This window comes from Anomaloglossus baeobatrachus, chromosome 6 (assembly GCF_048569485.1).
Source record: "Anomaloglossus baeobatrachus isolate aAnoBae1 chromosome 6, aAnoBae1.hap1, whole genome shotgun sequence".
In the NCBI taxonomy this organism is placed as follows: Eukaryota; Metazoa; Chordata; class Amphibia; order Anura; family Aromobatidae; genus Anomaloglossus; species Anomaloglossus baeobatrachus.
The window spans coordinates 386,324,714-386,340,775 of NC_134358.1; the positions used below are offsets into that span (position 1 = coordinate 386,324,714).

The 16,062-nt window shown below is 43.7% G+C and overlaps 1 protein-coding gene across 2 annotated transcripts in view; it reads left to right on the forward strand.

Annotated features, from left to right (window-relative positions):
* The first annotated feature begins 308 nt into the window (after positions 1–308).
* PPP1R17 (protein phosphatase 1 regulatory subunit 17) overlaps positions 309–16,062 on the forward strand; it is a 29,855-nt gene continuing 14,101 nt past the window's right edge. Inside the window, exons 1-4 of one of the 2 annotated variants that reach the window (XM_075316577.1) lie at positions 309–425; positions 3,016–3,105; positions 3,521–3,673; positions 8,194–8,343. In XM_075316577.1, coding sequence (XP_075172692.1) covers positions 3,039–3,105; positions 3,521–3,673; positions 8,194–8,343 — 370 coding nt within the window. In that variant the 5' untranslated portion in view covers positions 309–425; positions 3,016–3,038. Of the gene's footprint in view, positions 426–3,015; positions 3,118–3,520; positions 3,674–8,193; positions 8,344–16,062 lie in introns of both variants that reach the window. The other variant, XM_075316576.1, reaches the window with a different exon arrangement.

Consider the following 16,062-nt stretch of genomic DNA (forward strand, 5'->3'; position numbering starts at 1 on the left):
CTGTATGCTAATAACTAATTACCACCATGCTTCATTATACTTTATTGCACGATGTTCTACCACACTGCTTCTTATATAATGCAGACAGAAGTTCTATTCTACCGCTGCTCACTGTTCTCTGCGCCGATATTTATGCAACTCATTATAAACTTGCATCATCTCTGTGTTCTCATGGTTTAATGGTCTTCTAAGTGTTTTCTTTTATGTTCTCATTTCTTTAGATGATTATGTTATTAGAATTACATAACAAAACCATCACAACAGGACTGCAAGTGGGACAAGACAGTGAAGTGCTTGGTCTTAATTGAATGTTTCTATGGTAACACCTCTTCCAGCTATTTAAATAGGAGTGGAGAACAGAAGGCAACATCAGCTGGACCAGGACCTCCAGCCGCACAGAGCTCCCAGCCAGCACTGCTTCATTTGTGAGTACAGAATACCATAGAAAACTAGTACATCTTGCAATCTTATCTGACTTTCACATATAGAACATGTGATGTCATTTTTGTAATGTCTTGAGTAAACATTTATACATATTTATATCCTTTGTACAACTTAAATTTTCCAAAAAGAACATGATGGTTGAATTTCTAAGTTTTTGATAAACTCTTTTAACAACTACAACTCTGCGAACCATATCGTCACATTGAACGTGTATTCTCTGTGGCTGTAAGAAATATTCTTCAGTGACAATCTTCATTAACATATTAGCTACTTTGGAAGTAAAATAGTGTTCTTGAATAACTTTTCATAACAATTAAAAAATTATCAATTTCAATAATTCATTTCACTTCTGTTATGTGTGGCAATATGATTAACTATAATAAATGTCGAATTCATTTTACTGTTTCCATTATTTTTAGCTAGTCTATATATGTATACTTAACATTCATCTTACTGTTTGCATTATTTTAGCTAGTCTATATATGAATACTGTATACAATAAAAACTGAATCTTGTTTCAAAAAAGTTTAGTATATAATTTACTGGACAAAAATGTTTGACTTTTCCACTTTATCTTTCCCATCACAGTATCTTATTGAGCAATTTAAACCATCATGCATAGAGGTTAGAATATAAATTATTCAAGGCTATTGAATAAACCGTCACATATGTGAACAATGATGTAGGGAGCAATTTTATGATGCCATTAAATGAGCTTTTCTATTTAGACCATACAATATATTTACTATGTGTTCAATTAATTTGACAACTTATGTTATAGGTAGTGTAAGGACACCGAGTGTAGTAAATATTAATTTGCTTAGATATTAACTAAAATTGATATTAACCAATGCCTAAAAATAAAAGTGTATATTCTGCAGACAGGTGCATGATGCTTAATATTGGCTAGCAAATACAATATAATAAACTATAGCTATATGTAAACCATATAATGTATTTCTATCTATTGTCTATTCTATCTTTCTATCTATTTATCTCTCTCTCTCTCTCTCTCTCTTTCTCCCTGTATATATATATATATATATATATATATATATATATAAAAAGTAGATAGAATAGATATAAAATCTACTTATCTAATATCTATCTATTTATCTATCTATCTGCAGTTTACAGTACGAAGGTAGGTTCCAAACCAAATTATTGGAGAAAATAAGAATCAAAATAAAACATCAATGTTTATTAGAATTTCATGATGAAAAAAAAATTTGTATTTAAAAAAGATCCAGATAGGGATAAAGGCAGCAAGAGATAGCATGGTCAATACAGTTCATAAAAAAAAAATCACAATTATGCCTGGGTAAAGATGTGATGGGATTTCTAGAAAAATCTGTCATTAAAAAAAATTGGATAATCTAAATATATTTTTTTTTACCTAAGCATAAGTAAAGTGACTAAGAATCTAAAAAATTGTTTAAAAGAACAGAGAGTCCTCAGTGGTTGATACCTTTTAATGGCTAACTGAAAATCTCTACTGGCTAACACGGTACAAAGATATATTTTACTTGTAAGAATCTAAATGAATAACAATTAGGACTTAATGCTGCTGGTATTATAATGTACAAACCAATGAAGTAGCTCTCAATCCATGACTTTACCTTTATCATTGTGGGCTGTACATTAATTTTGCACCACGACATAGGTTTCATGTTAGACTTCCTCATGAGGCAAAAAACACTTCTCTACACATTGTAATTTTAATTGCATATTTTCCACATGTGTTTTTTTTCAAGGGTAAAACACAATGCAGTGATTCCTGAAATCTCATGCACATGCTGATTATTAATTATTTGCGAATTTTAATCATCAATGTATTTTACACAAAGATCTGCAGCAGGTCAGTTTTGTTCAGTGTTTTTGCAGCATTTTTAACCTATTCTAATGAATAGAAAAAAATAAAAGTAAAAATGCAGCCAAAAGACCTGTACAAATGTATCAAAAATGTATTTATAATGTTGATATTGTTCAATGCATTTTCTTGCCAACACTGTTTGTTGGTCCAAAAAAATCCTCTACTAAACGTAAGCCTCGATTCACCAGATACTGACTGGTTTTCTGACCTCCTCAGACACTCCTATTACAATAAAATGCCCATTTTAGAGTGTTCTTTTATTGTGGCCAGCCTAAGGCACACCTGTGTAATAATCATGCTGTCTAATCAGCATCTTGATATGCCACACCTGTGAGTTGCATGGATTATTTCAGCAAAGGAGAAGAGGTCACTAAAACAGATTCAGACAAATTTGTGAGCAATATTTGATAGAAAAAGGCCTTTTGTATACATAGTTTTCTATGTACACAAAAGGCCCTTTTCTATCAAATCAAATCTTAGATCTCAGAATCCAGCTCATGAAAAATGGGAGCAAAAATAAAAAGTGTTGGGTTTCTATTTTTGTTCAGCGTATATATTTGCACCTTGTACATCAATTATACAGTAAGTTGTCTAACTAATATATATTATAATAAAATAACTATTTGCCATGTTTTAAATGACTGCATTCGTCACTTGTTAAAATTTCGTATTTCTCACCCTTGTATATTTTTTCACAGACGGGAGAAGAAACCTTTCAATAATGTCAACAGAATTTGTGTCGCCACTGGATCCCTCCGAAGAGATAGAGGATAAGGAAGAACAGCATTGTAAGCTTTTAGGTAAATGTCATTATTGGTTCTCATTCATTAGATACAAGGATGAGTCATCCAGAATTACCAGGATCACAGCAGACAATGATGCATCCTGCTGAAACCTAGAAACCTGATATCATCTGCTTTCTGGGAAAAGTGCTGCTGCCAGATGGGAAGATACAGGCTAATGTTTCTCCTCATGGGATAAGGAGCTGTGGGGCTGACAAAGCATATTAAAAAATAATAAAATGTTTTCATTTGTATAGAATTTGTTTTTCTATTTTACATTATAAATTATGAAAACAATAATAAATACGATATTTAACAATATTAAAGTTCAATACAAAATTTGAAAGGAATGGGTTATTTAGTACTAAATAAGGGAACATTTCTTTCATATCCATTAAAAATGTATTTGAATTATTTCCAGACAATCTTTCTGAGCAATTGATGAGGAACTGTGATATCCAGAGGAAAGTAAGAAAAGGAAAATCCGCACTTTCTTCCCAGAACAATGAAATGGACCTAAAACAACCTCGGAGAAAAGACACACCAGCCCTACACAAGCCACCATTTATTCCAGGCAAGGACTCAATATCATAAAGCAACACTAAACGTAGAAATGAGAAATACAAGTAAATAGGAGATAATCATTTATCAGTTTGCAGGATGTTCTGGAAACAAAGTTATGTAAAAATCATGCACTCTGTAAAGCCTAATGGGTAGAGCTTAAAGGTAATTTATCAGCATGTTTTTTTGCCACCTCATCTGAGTGGAGCATAATATCGAAAAAAAGATGCTGATTCCAGCGATGTATCACTTAGTTTACTGGGTCCAGCAGTTGTGACACTTGGCTCTCCATGTTCAATGTCTATAGACAGTGAGCTACTTAGCAGAGAAGGGGCATGTTGGACTAGGGCTCACATGTTACTGTAGCTGATAAAATCTGAGCAATGCTATGGTCTTGGTGCAAAATAGTCATTATAAGTAAGCAAAAGCATGTACTATGATAAGAGACATATGTCCGAATTTTGTGTTTTAACCCCTAAAGCTGTCATCAGATTATGTAGCAAAATCTTGATGAGAAACTCTCTTTAACATTATTTTTTCCCTAATACTGACAAGTCAATGGGAGGAGGCTTTTAGTCCAGCCTGAGAGGAGGACGATGGGGACCATGACTGATCTCCTGAGACACTTAGATAGGAATTATATATATATGGCAAAAACTAAGAGACCACTGCAAAATTTTCAGTTTTTCTGTTTTTTTTCTCTTTATAGATATGTTTTTGAGTAAAATGTTAAGTGTTATTTTATTCTATAAACTGCTGACAACATGTCTCTGAATTTCCAAGTAATACATTTTGTATTTATTTTCTGAAAATGAGAAATGGTCATTTAGAAACAACAATACTAATGTTTTAACTCAGGAAGAGTTCAGAAATCAATGTCCAGACCTGAACCCCATTGAAAACCTCTGTAATGTAATCAAGAGGAAGATGGATAGTCACAAGCCATAAAACAAAGAAGAGCTGCTTAAATGTTTACACCAGGAATGGCATGAGGTCACCCAAAAGCAGTGTGAAAGACTGGTGGAAAGCATGCCAAGAAAGCTGTGATTAAAAATCATGGTTATTCCACAAAATATTGATTTCTGAACTTTTCCTGAGTTAAAACATTAGTATTGTTGTTTCAAAATGATTATGAACTTGTTTTCTTGGCATTATTTGAGGGCTAAAAGCAATGCATTGTTTTGTTATTTTCAGCATTTCTTATTTTCAGAAAATAAATACAAAATTGATTGCTTGGAAATTCGGAGACGTTGTCAGTAGTTTATAGAATAAAACAACAATTTACATTTTACTCAAAAATATACCTACAAAGAGAAAAATTAGAAAAACTGAAAATTTTGCAAGTACCTTGCAAAAGTATTAGGTCCCCTTGAATTTTTCAACCTTTTCCCACATTTCAGGCTTTAAACATCAAGATAAAAATTTTAATGTTATGGTGAATCAACAACAAGTGGGACACAATTATGAAGTTGAACAAAATTTTTTGCCTATTTTAAACTTTTTTAGAAAATAAATAGCTGAAAAGTGGGGCGTGCAATATTATTCATCCCCTTTACTTTCAGTGCAGCAAACTGACTCCAGAAGTTCATTTAGGATCTCTGAATGATCCAATGTTGTCCTAAATGACTGATAGTGATAAATATAAGCCACCTGTGTGTAATCAAGTCTTCGTATAAATGCCCATGCTCTGTGATAGTTTCAGTGTTCTGTTTAAAGTGCAGAGAGCATCATGAAGACCAAGGAACACAACAGGCAGGTCCATGGTACTGTTGTGGAGAAGTTTAAAGCTGGATTTGGTTACAAAAAGATTTCCAAAACGTTAAACATCCCAAGGAGCCCTGTGCAAGTGATCATATTGAAATGGAAGCAGTATCATACCACTGCAAATCTACCAAGACTCGGCCGTCCATCCAAACTTTCATCTTAAACAAGGAGAAGACTGATTAGAGATGCAGCCAACAGGCCCATGATCACTCTGGATGAACTGCAGAGATCTACAGCTGAGGTGGGAGAGTCTGTCCATTGGACAACAATCAGTCGTACACTGCACAAATCTGGCCTTTATGGAAGAGTGGCAAGGAGAAAGTCATTTCTCAAAGATATCCATAAAAAGTATTGCTTAAAGTTTGTCACAAGCCACCTGGGAGACACACCAAATATGTGGAAGAAGGTGCTCTGGTCAGATGAAACCAAAATCGAACTATTTGGGCACAATGCCAAACCATATGTTTGGTGTAAAAGCAATACAGCTCATCACCCTGAACACACCATCCTCACTGTCAAACTTGGTGGTGGCAGCATCCTGGTTTGGGCTTGCTTTTCTTCAGCAAGGACAGGGAAGATTGTTAAAATTGATGGGAAGATGGATGGAGCCAAATACTTGAAGAAAACCTGTTGGAGTTTGCAAAAGACCTGAGACTGGGACGGAGATTTGTCTTCCAACAAGATAATGATGCAAAACATAAAGCAAAATCTACAATGGAATGGTTCACAAACAATTGTATCCAGGTGTGAAGGCCCCCTTACACACTGCAACATCGCTAGCGAGCTCGCTGTAATGTCAACGGATTTATGACGTAATAGCGACCTCCCCAGCGACATTGCACTGTGTGACACGCATCAGCGACCTGGCCCCTGCTGTGAGGTTGCTGATCGCTACAAATCTTTCAGGACCATTTTTTGGTCCTTTGTTTCCTGCTGCGCAGCATTCATCGGTGTTTGACACCGTTACAACGTCATCGTTAGTGACTTAGAACCCAGCATGCTATAGCGTCCCCTGCTGTGTGACACGTCCCCATCAACCAGCGAGGTCGTTCCTCAGGTCCGTATCGCTGCTGCGTCGTTGGCCAGATCTGCCTGTTTGACAGCTCACCAGCGACTTTCCAGCGATCCCGGCCAGGTCGGGATCACTGGTGGGATCGCTAGAAAGTCTCAGTATGTTAAGGGGCCTTTAGAATGGCCAAGTCAAAGTCCAGACCTGACTCCAATCGATAATCTGTGGAAAGAGCTGAAAACTGCTGTTCAGAAACGCTCTCCATCCAACCCCACTCAGCTCAAGCTATTTGCAAAGAAAGAATGGGCAAGAATTTCAGTTTCTCAATGTGCAAAACTGATAGAGACATACCCCAAGCGACTTGCAGCTGTAATCGCAACAAAAGATGGCGCTACAAAGTTTTAACTTAAAGGGGCTGAATAATATTACACGCCAAAATTTTCAGCTATTTATTTTTTAAAAAAGTTTAAAATAAGCAATAAATTTCGTTCAACTTCACAATTGTGTCCCACTTGTTGTTGATTCTTCACCAGAACATTAAAATTTTTATCTTTATGTTTGAAGCCTGAAATGTGGGAAAAGGTTGAAAGATTCAAGGGGGCCGAATACTTTTGCAAGGCACATAGATTTAGGGAGTAATGCATTCGCTGATTGATTTTTCTCTAAGAGTGAAGCTTCGGTTCCACTTACGTTTTGCACGGTCGAGTGCTATCCGAAAATACATCAGATTGCACTTGCACCAGTGCAAAACTATGGGGCAGTGCCCATCTGCGATTGATTTCTCGTGCCATAGCGGAATTAATCACAGCATGCTGCGTTTGGCACTGTGTCTCAGATCACACCCCCCCATACAAGTCTATGGCAGTGTGTGAAATATCACACTGCACTCACATGTAATCGAGACAGACAGCAAAGGAGATGGGGAGAAAGTGATCCCTCCATCTTCTCCGCACCTAAGATACGATCGTAAGATCGCATCCCAGTCGCATGATCCTCGGCTTACACCGCAGCAGAGTGTCATTGGCATATCACATCCAACGCTCACACATCGGAAGCGGTACGCAAGTGGAACCGTACCCTTAGGCCTAAGACACACGGCGAGAAAAAGGGTGCGAGTGGAGTGCGATAAAACATCGCATTCCACTCAGACCAATCTTAGCGTGTGTGTCAGCGCACATGAGCGATTATTTTCTCAGCCCTAATTGGACCGAGAAAACAATCGCAGCATACTGCGACTGCAATTCAATTCAAGTGTATGGGGCGAGAGAAAAATCACACTGCACTCGCAGTACACCGGTGTACCGCAAGTGCAGGGTGAGAATCGCAATAGTCTGCTATGGAGGAGAGAGGGAGAGAAATCCCTCCCTTCCGCAGCACTGACCCGCCCCTCCTCAGTGCCGGCCCGCCCCTCTGCAGAGCAGGCCTGTCCGCCGCAGCTGAAGTCCGCACGCACAGTCGGACCTCAGTCGCAGGACACTCGCATGACACTCGGCTCTGCTGTACTGCCAGCGTGAGCCGAGTGTCAGGCGAGGATCCCACTAGTGCCCCGTGTGGTCCCAGCTTTATAATGACTAACTGCTGGGATATTTTTTATCTTTATTCACTTTATGTGATTTCTATGCTTAATGTTTTATTAGGAATTACATTTCATTTTTAAAGGGAAATATAATCAAGTCTCCAAATTTAATTTCATTTGTTTATTAATCTGATACTTCTGTTGACTAACGCTACATTATAACGACAGAGAAAATGTGCTGTAGATTTTTCAGAGCTGCTGTTAAAACGGTTTGATGAAGTGGAAAAACAACACAAGAATATGCAAATTCCCTCTGTTATAAATAAAGATCCAGAGCTGAGGAAACCAAGGAGAAAAGATACTCCAGCACTGCACACGTCACCTCTGATCCCAGGTACAGCTACTATTACCAGTCGCTGTAATAACATTGTTAAAAGCCTAAATAATCACTGTATGTAATTTAAAGGCATTGTCCCACAAACAAAGGACATTTTAAGTAATAGATCTTAGACTAAAAATAAGTTCCCCTATTGGATTGGTTACAAAGTGCTCTTCTGTGAAGATAATCTTAGAAATAAGCCCCATGCAATGGGTAGGGGAGGAAGCAGTATATAGACATTTCATCACCGGATCACAGCTGATTCTTTCTGTGAGATTAAACAAGTTTATAAACAAGCAAGGAAATGTTTTTCCCCACAGAAACCAGCATCTACAATCTCATACTGCAATATCTAAATATTCTTTTGTGCCCTCCCCCGCCCAGGAGATGTGGTATGATCATGCTATGTCCCTATACGATCAGACATGGCCATTACACAGTACATAGCAGGGGCACATATATAAGATTATCTCAGCACAGGGACATTATATTAAACACATCCAGTTGTAGAAATTATTTTTAATCCATTATCTCTTCATTAAAATTGTTTGTGGGGAAATCCCCCTTAAAGGGAACCTGTCATCAGTTTTTGACCTTATAAAAAAATGCCACTACCTTTAACTGTTTCTTTGCTGTATTCTACAAACGCATCTATCAGTGCCTTGCTTCCCCTGTATACATCCAAAAATACCATTTGATATACTCCCATGTTGTATGTAAATGTGGGTGGTCCGGTCTGATGAGCTTCCTCATTGGAGAGTCTGTCCCTGCTCTCTGCTGCTAATCTCGTCCTCCTGCTTTGATTGATGTGGATTATGCATCCTATGTTATTTACATAATGAACTGAGATGTTGCGTCTGCACAGTTGCCTCTCAGGCCCACACAAGCACACTCTGCTCTACCCTACTGCGGGCAGAGAATATAGCATTATTGTGCAATCAGAATGACATGACAATGACGTAGCTCGGCACTTCCACATTGATGTTTTATTCTCTGCCCGTACGTCTGCACCGACGTGAGTTCACTATGTGAATGATGCAGAACACGTCATCAACATCAAGCAAAGCAGGAGGACATGATTAACAGCAGACAGGAAGGAGTGATGCTGCATCAGACTGGACCACCCTCATTTACATACAGTGTGGAAGCCTGTTAAATGGTATTTTAGGGGGTTTATAGGGGGAGTCAGGCACTGATTTACACATATAGAATGTAGCAAAGAAGCAGTAAAAGCTGGTGGCATTTGTTCATAGGCTCAAAATCTGGTGACAGGTTCCCTTTATGTGAGGTAATATTATTTAAGCCAATATCAGATTTCACTCAGAAAAATGAAACACTTAACTTTACCTCACTGAATAAATGCCTATGGTTTTAATTACCTAAAAGTAGCCTGTCGATGAGTTTTCCTCATACAAACAAATCCACCATCATTAAGTCATCTTTTCAGTTCTGCAACCATGCTATTAAAACATAATTCACCGTACAGCATACAAGTTCCCTACATTTTAAGATATAACTTTTATTAAATTTATTTTTTATTAATAAATATTTAATAAAAGTTATATCTTAAATGTAAGGAACTCATATGTGCCGCCCCCGTGCCAGCAGCCGGCGCTGCTCGGATCCAGGCCTTCAGGGGTGGTGGCTCAAGGGTCTCGCGGACACGCCGAATAAATGGGGGGGACGTAGATGTACGGGCTAGGCCGTAGTAAGTTCATTACGCCACCCACGGTGTGTGGTGAGGTGGGACACCACCGCTACTGTTATGGGACACCCGGGGGAGATGTTGTGCAGCAAGTTGTTAACCCCTCCGTGGACTTGCTGTGGGGCGTCACATCGAGGGCAAATCACCCCCTCTACCTGCAATGTCGGGTGTAGATTCGGTGCCGACATGTAGCTCCCGGCACCACTCCTCTAGGTGTTCGGATGGGGTGTCACTGCCTGACTGTGATGCGGTGATAGTGGAGGTTGCTACGTGAATAGTGTCTGCGTCTACAGTGAATAATTTAGGAATGGTGGCGTAGCGGGGTAGCCTAACCTCTTCCTCTCCGCAATTCATCACTCTCACGGGCACCCGTCCTTTCTTGACATCAATCACCCCTCTGGCTGCCATCACTGTGGGCCAATGCTCGGACAGCAGAGGCTCCACCACGGCCGGGTAATCCTGTTCACGAGGACCCACTGCTACTCTACACCAGATCATCATTTCACTTCGCGGAGGCACCACTAGAGGCGCCACATCCATCACTCGCACGCCACCAATCTCTCCACCTGACATGTTCACCTGTTGTCGCTGCAGGAGGGCCCGGATTTCACGTTGCAGAGCCCTCAGCTGCCCCCCTCCTGCTGTGACAGACAGTTGTTGCAATAGGTGCAGCATTTCTCCCATGCAGTTCACAATCACGTTGGTCCCTAGAATTATTTTTGGGGTACAGTCACTGGGGTCATTTTGCACTACAATTAGCCCTTGATGTCTCAGCTCTACACTCCCCACCTTCAAGGTTACCTCCTTAAACCCCACCTGGGTCATAGGGAGTCCATTAGTCCATTAGCTGCAATGATGGTCAAACTGGGGTCCGGGGGGGTGAGCTCACTATCAGACCAGTATTGCTTGTACAGTATATAGGGCATAGTCGTTACCTGCGAACCGGTGTCAAGAAGGGCGTAGATCGGGATACAGTCCACAGCAAAGGAGATGATGGGGCGGCCTCTAACGTATCAATCACGCCTGTCGGCTGGGCCTTGAGGGTCTGTTCCTGAGGATTGGCCCTTGGGCCCCGGGGGTTGCTCATTTAAAGGGCACCGGCGTAAGTAATGACCAGTCTTGTTGCACTTATAGCAGACGGGTGGTCCATACCGGCTGTTGTTGTTCTTCCTCCGCTGCATCCACGGGACGTTCTCCAGGCTGTCGGCGAGCTGTATCTTCTCTGCTGGCTTGGCTTTCCATGGTAACTGTAGGGTGGCAAGGATCCTAGCAACGTCATCACTCAGGCGCTGGACTTGCGACGACAGATCCTTCGGGGTCCCGGCAGCTGCTGCGAGAGCCGTCATGGTCAACAAGGGGGCTGCTACTGAGATGGGAGTGGTGTCAGCCGGCCAGGATGGTGGTTCGGGGCACCAGCATCGACCATCTATAGTGCTTTAATGGCCCGGTCTTTAAGAACCGCCAAGCTCAAGTCCGAGTGTTCCAGAGACCACAGCCGTAGTTGTTTACGATCTTCGGCGGACCCTAGCCCCTGCAGGAACTTCTCCACCAGCATTTTGTTGCTCTCGGCCTCAGTAATAGGTCCACCTGCTTCAGAGTGCGTAGGGCCATCTGCAGCCTCAAGGCGTAGTCTCGGATGCTGTCCTGCTGGCGCTGTCGGCAGTTGTGGAACTGCTTCCGCAACTCCGCTTCAGTGCGGGTTTCGAAAGCAACGTGCAGTTTGTCAAAGATGGCGGTTACTGAAACCCGGTCGGCGTCTGCCCAGGTCTCCACCTCATGCTCAGCGGCGCCGGTCAGCTGCCTGAGTACAACAGATGCCCGCCGCTTGCCAGTCATGGCATACAAATCAAGGATAGTACAGATTTTCTTCCTGAACATCTGCAGGGCATCAGGTTTCCCATCATACTGGGGTAGCCACACAGCACTAGGCACGTAGGGCAAGGAGATCGACATTACTTGGGTGACGACCGGAGCGGGAGCCGCCACATTTCTGGCATCTGCCGCATCTGCGGGCGCCTCTGCTCCAGCGGCCAGCGCCCCTCCACCATCAGGGTTAGGAACAGACATCTTCCCACTGCTCCCCCTTGGTCTTTTGCCGGCATTTCTTTCTGCGGCCTGTTAGTTTCATTTTGTGACTTCCGGGCTCACTTTACGGCCGCGTTCCCAGGGGCTTCGGCTTTTGCACCCTCTTCTCAGAGAAGAAGATGCTGGGCTGAAGTTTTCGTGCTCAAAATTACGGCAAAATGGCGACTTCTGAAAATTTGGCAATGGATCAGCACTGACTGTCCAATACAAGGCGCACTTCCACAAGGTAAGTGGATGGGTAAGTATCCTGTTCGTGATGCCAAGTTTCAGAGTGTGCCGCCCCGTGCCAGCAGCCAGAGCTGCTCAGATCCAGGCCTTCAGGGGTGGTGGCTCAAGGGACTCCGGACTCAGGGGTCTTGCGGACACGCCAAATAAATGGGGGGGGATTTAGTTATATGGGCTAGGCCGTAGTAAGTTCGTGACGCCACCCATGGTGTGTGGTGAGGTGGGACACCACCGCTGCTGTTATGGGGCACCCGGGGGAGATGTTGTGCAGCAAGTTGTTAACCCCTCCGTGGGTAGGGATGGTGGCCCCGGGACCCGGTGGCTCGGTGCAGGGGATGGCAACCGCAGGGGAGTGGTGGTGTACTCAATGTTAGTAAAACACACAAGTCTCTGGTAAACCAAGGTGATGGTGGCCGGTGCTGTGGCCGGTTGCGTTCGGGTCCCCCACCCGGCTGGTGGTCTCTATCCTTTTCCTGCACTGCTTTGTGTAAGGTGGACTTTCCTACTGTGAATCTCAGGAGTCCACTCCCGGCTGAATGTGGCCTAGGGAGCCGTGCCCGCAGACACTTGCTCGTGGGATCTATGGGCCCTGGCGGTGACCTCTTATCCCTAATTGGTGGGCTGTTGTCTTCTATGAGAGACTTTGGGTGGGACAGAACCTCTAGTCCTGGCCTCAATCGGTTAATTAACCAGTTCCACTTGGTTCTGGTCCTGGCTTCAGGGTCCGAGTACCCCCCTTTGTGCTCTGGTTTCCGGGTCGGTTCCCTGTGTCGGTACCGGCGGGCTACAACCCTGTCCCGGTCCACCTCGGTTCCACCGAGCCGTCTTCCCGTCTCCTGCTGACGGAGACCACTGTCTGCCTCCTAGCCAGTGGCACCAGGGCTCCTACCCTGGTGCCGTTCAACTTGACTTCCCTGCTGGAGCTACACTTAGCTCCAGCCCACACTCCTCTCCAAACTGAACTTCAGATTCCTCTAAACTGATCTGCTGCTTTTCCCGCCCCGGTCTGTCTGGACCCCTGGGTGGGCGTGTCCCAACCGCCTGGTCACGTCCACTGGTGTGTCTATCTTTCCCTAAGGGGGGGGACTAGGTTTTCTGGTTGGCTGTATGTTTCCTAGTGAAGGAATGGTGTAGTGCGGGGGCCTAACTGTGACTACCTGGTTTTGCCAGGGTGTCACACATATGCTGGACGGTGAAATATTTTCAATTTTGGAGTTCAGTTTATTTATACATATATACGGTGAACGATATCCATCTATAAGAACCTAGCTTCCCCATAAAGTTGAAACAAGAAGTTTACATACACTATCTAAAAAGACACATCTGCATGTTTTTCTCACTATCCAACATGAAATCAGAAAAAAACCTGTCCCATTTTAGGTCAATTAGGAACCAAAATTATTTATATTTGCCAAATGCCAGAATAATGAGAGAGAGAATGTTTTCAAACATTTTATTACCTTCTGCAAAGTCAAAAGTTTACATACACTAAAGGGTACTTTACACGCTGCGATATCGCTAACGATTTTCGTCGGGGTCACGGTGTTTGTGACGCACATCCGGTTGTCGTTAGCAGCATTGTAGCGTGTAACACGTACGAGCGACCTTAAACGATCGCAAAAGAGACAAAAATCGTTGGTTTAGGAGAGGTCGTCCAAACACCAAAAATCGTTGTCTCGTACGTAGCGATGTTGTTCGTCGGTCCTGCGGCATCACACATCGCTATGTGTGACACCGCAGGAGCGACAAACATCTCCTTACCTGCCTCCGGCAATGCGGAAGGAAGGAGGTGGGCGGGATATTACGTCCCGCTGATCTCCGCCCCTCCGCTTCTATTGGCCGGCCGCTTAGTGACGCCGCAGTGATGTCAATATGACACCGAACGCACCTCCCCCTTGAGGGAGGGATTGTTCAGCGGTCACAGAAAGGTCGCTGACAAGGTATGTCCGTGTGACGCTGCCGTAGCGATAATGTTCGCTACGGCAGTGATCACTACATATCGCTGGAAAGACGAGGGCGGGTGCTATCGTGCTCGACATCGCTAGCAAATGCTAGCGATGTCGCACCGTGTAAAGTACCCCTAAGAGTGTTATGCCTTTAAACAATATGGGAAAGCCCATGTGATGATGTCATGTCTTTGGAAGCTTCTGATAGGTTTATTGGCAACATTTGAGTTAATTAGAGACTTACCTGTGGATGCATTTTAATGCACATCTGAAACACACTGTTTCTTTGTGTAGTATCATGGGAAAGTCAAAAGAAATCAGCCAAGATCTCAGGAAGAGAATTGTGGACTTGTACAAGCCTGGTTCATCCTTGGGTGCAATTTCCAGATACCTGAAGGTGCCTCATTCATCTGTACAAACAATTATATGCAAGTACAAACAAGATGGGAATGTCCAGCCATCATACTGCTCAGTAAGGAGACAGGTTCTGTGTACCAGAGATGAACATGCTTTGGTCAGATATGTGCATATCAACACAAGAACAAAAGCAAAAGACCTTGTGAAGAACCTGGCAGAAGCTGGTAAGAGTGTGTCATTATCCACAGGGAAATGAGTACTGTATCAACATGGACTGAAAGGCCACTCTACCAGAAAGAAGCCATTGCTCCAAAAGAAGCATAAAAAGCCAGATTAACCCCTTCACGACCGCGGGCAGTAAAATTACGTCCTATTTTAACGTGACTTAACGACCAGGGACGTAATTTTACTGCCTAAATTTCATTTGATTGCCGTGGCCATAGCAACGGCTTTCAAATGATGTCCCCTGCTGTTTCTTACAGCAGGGGACCTTTGCTTGACCTCAGGGGGGGTGGCATCGCCACCCCCCATAGGCGATCGATGTGATTGGCTGTTCAAATCTGAACCGCCAACCACATCGTTCTCACTAATTTCGGCAAAAATAATGCCCGAATTAGTGCGAGACTGTGAGATCCAGCTATGAGATGCCGTAGCAGCTACAGCAGATCATAGGTGGATCTCAAACATGTCGCCCCCAGCCCCTGCAGCACTGATTGGAGCGATCGTGCTATGACGCGCAATCGCTCCAATCAGTGTGCAGTGGGGCGGTCTGATCTGCGGGTTGCCGCCCTCCCCAGGCCTGTCCTGGTCTGGGGACCCTCCCCCAACATGTCTGCAGCGTGGAGTGGCTGGTACTTTTGGTACCACGCCACCGCTGCTGCCGCCGCAGACGTCGCCTCTGCTGTCATCGCGCCTGCTCCAATGGTAAGTATTGCGCTCCGGCGATGGCCCCTGCGCGCTCCCATGAAGGCCCCTGCGCGCTCCCGTGCCCCCCCGATCTGCCCCCCTACGCCCCGATCTGCCCCCGGCATCCCGATCTGCTCCCCACGCGATCTGCCTGCCTCCTCTGTCATCTCTATTCTGCTTCCAAGGGTCCTTCCTTCTGCCTTTGCTTCTCCGCCCCCTCTGCTCTCCCTCTAACCCCACCCATCTGCCCCCCCCCTCTCCCCATCCTCTCCCCATCCCCCCCCTGTCCCCCCCCCGACGTCCTCTTACCTGCCTTCACGGGTCGTCCGAGGTCTTCACTGGCCCGATCACATCTGCCTCCATCGCTGGGTCCTTCTGCTGATCTGTCCAACGTCCTGCCTGCTGCTGGTGTAAAGCTGTCTATCTCACTGCCTTTTTGTTCCTCTGCAGCTCTTCTGGTCAGTGATCCTCTTGGTACTGTGAGTATAACTTTTTTTTTTTTCTTGTATC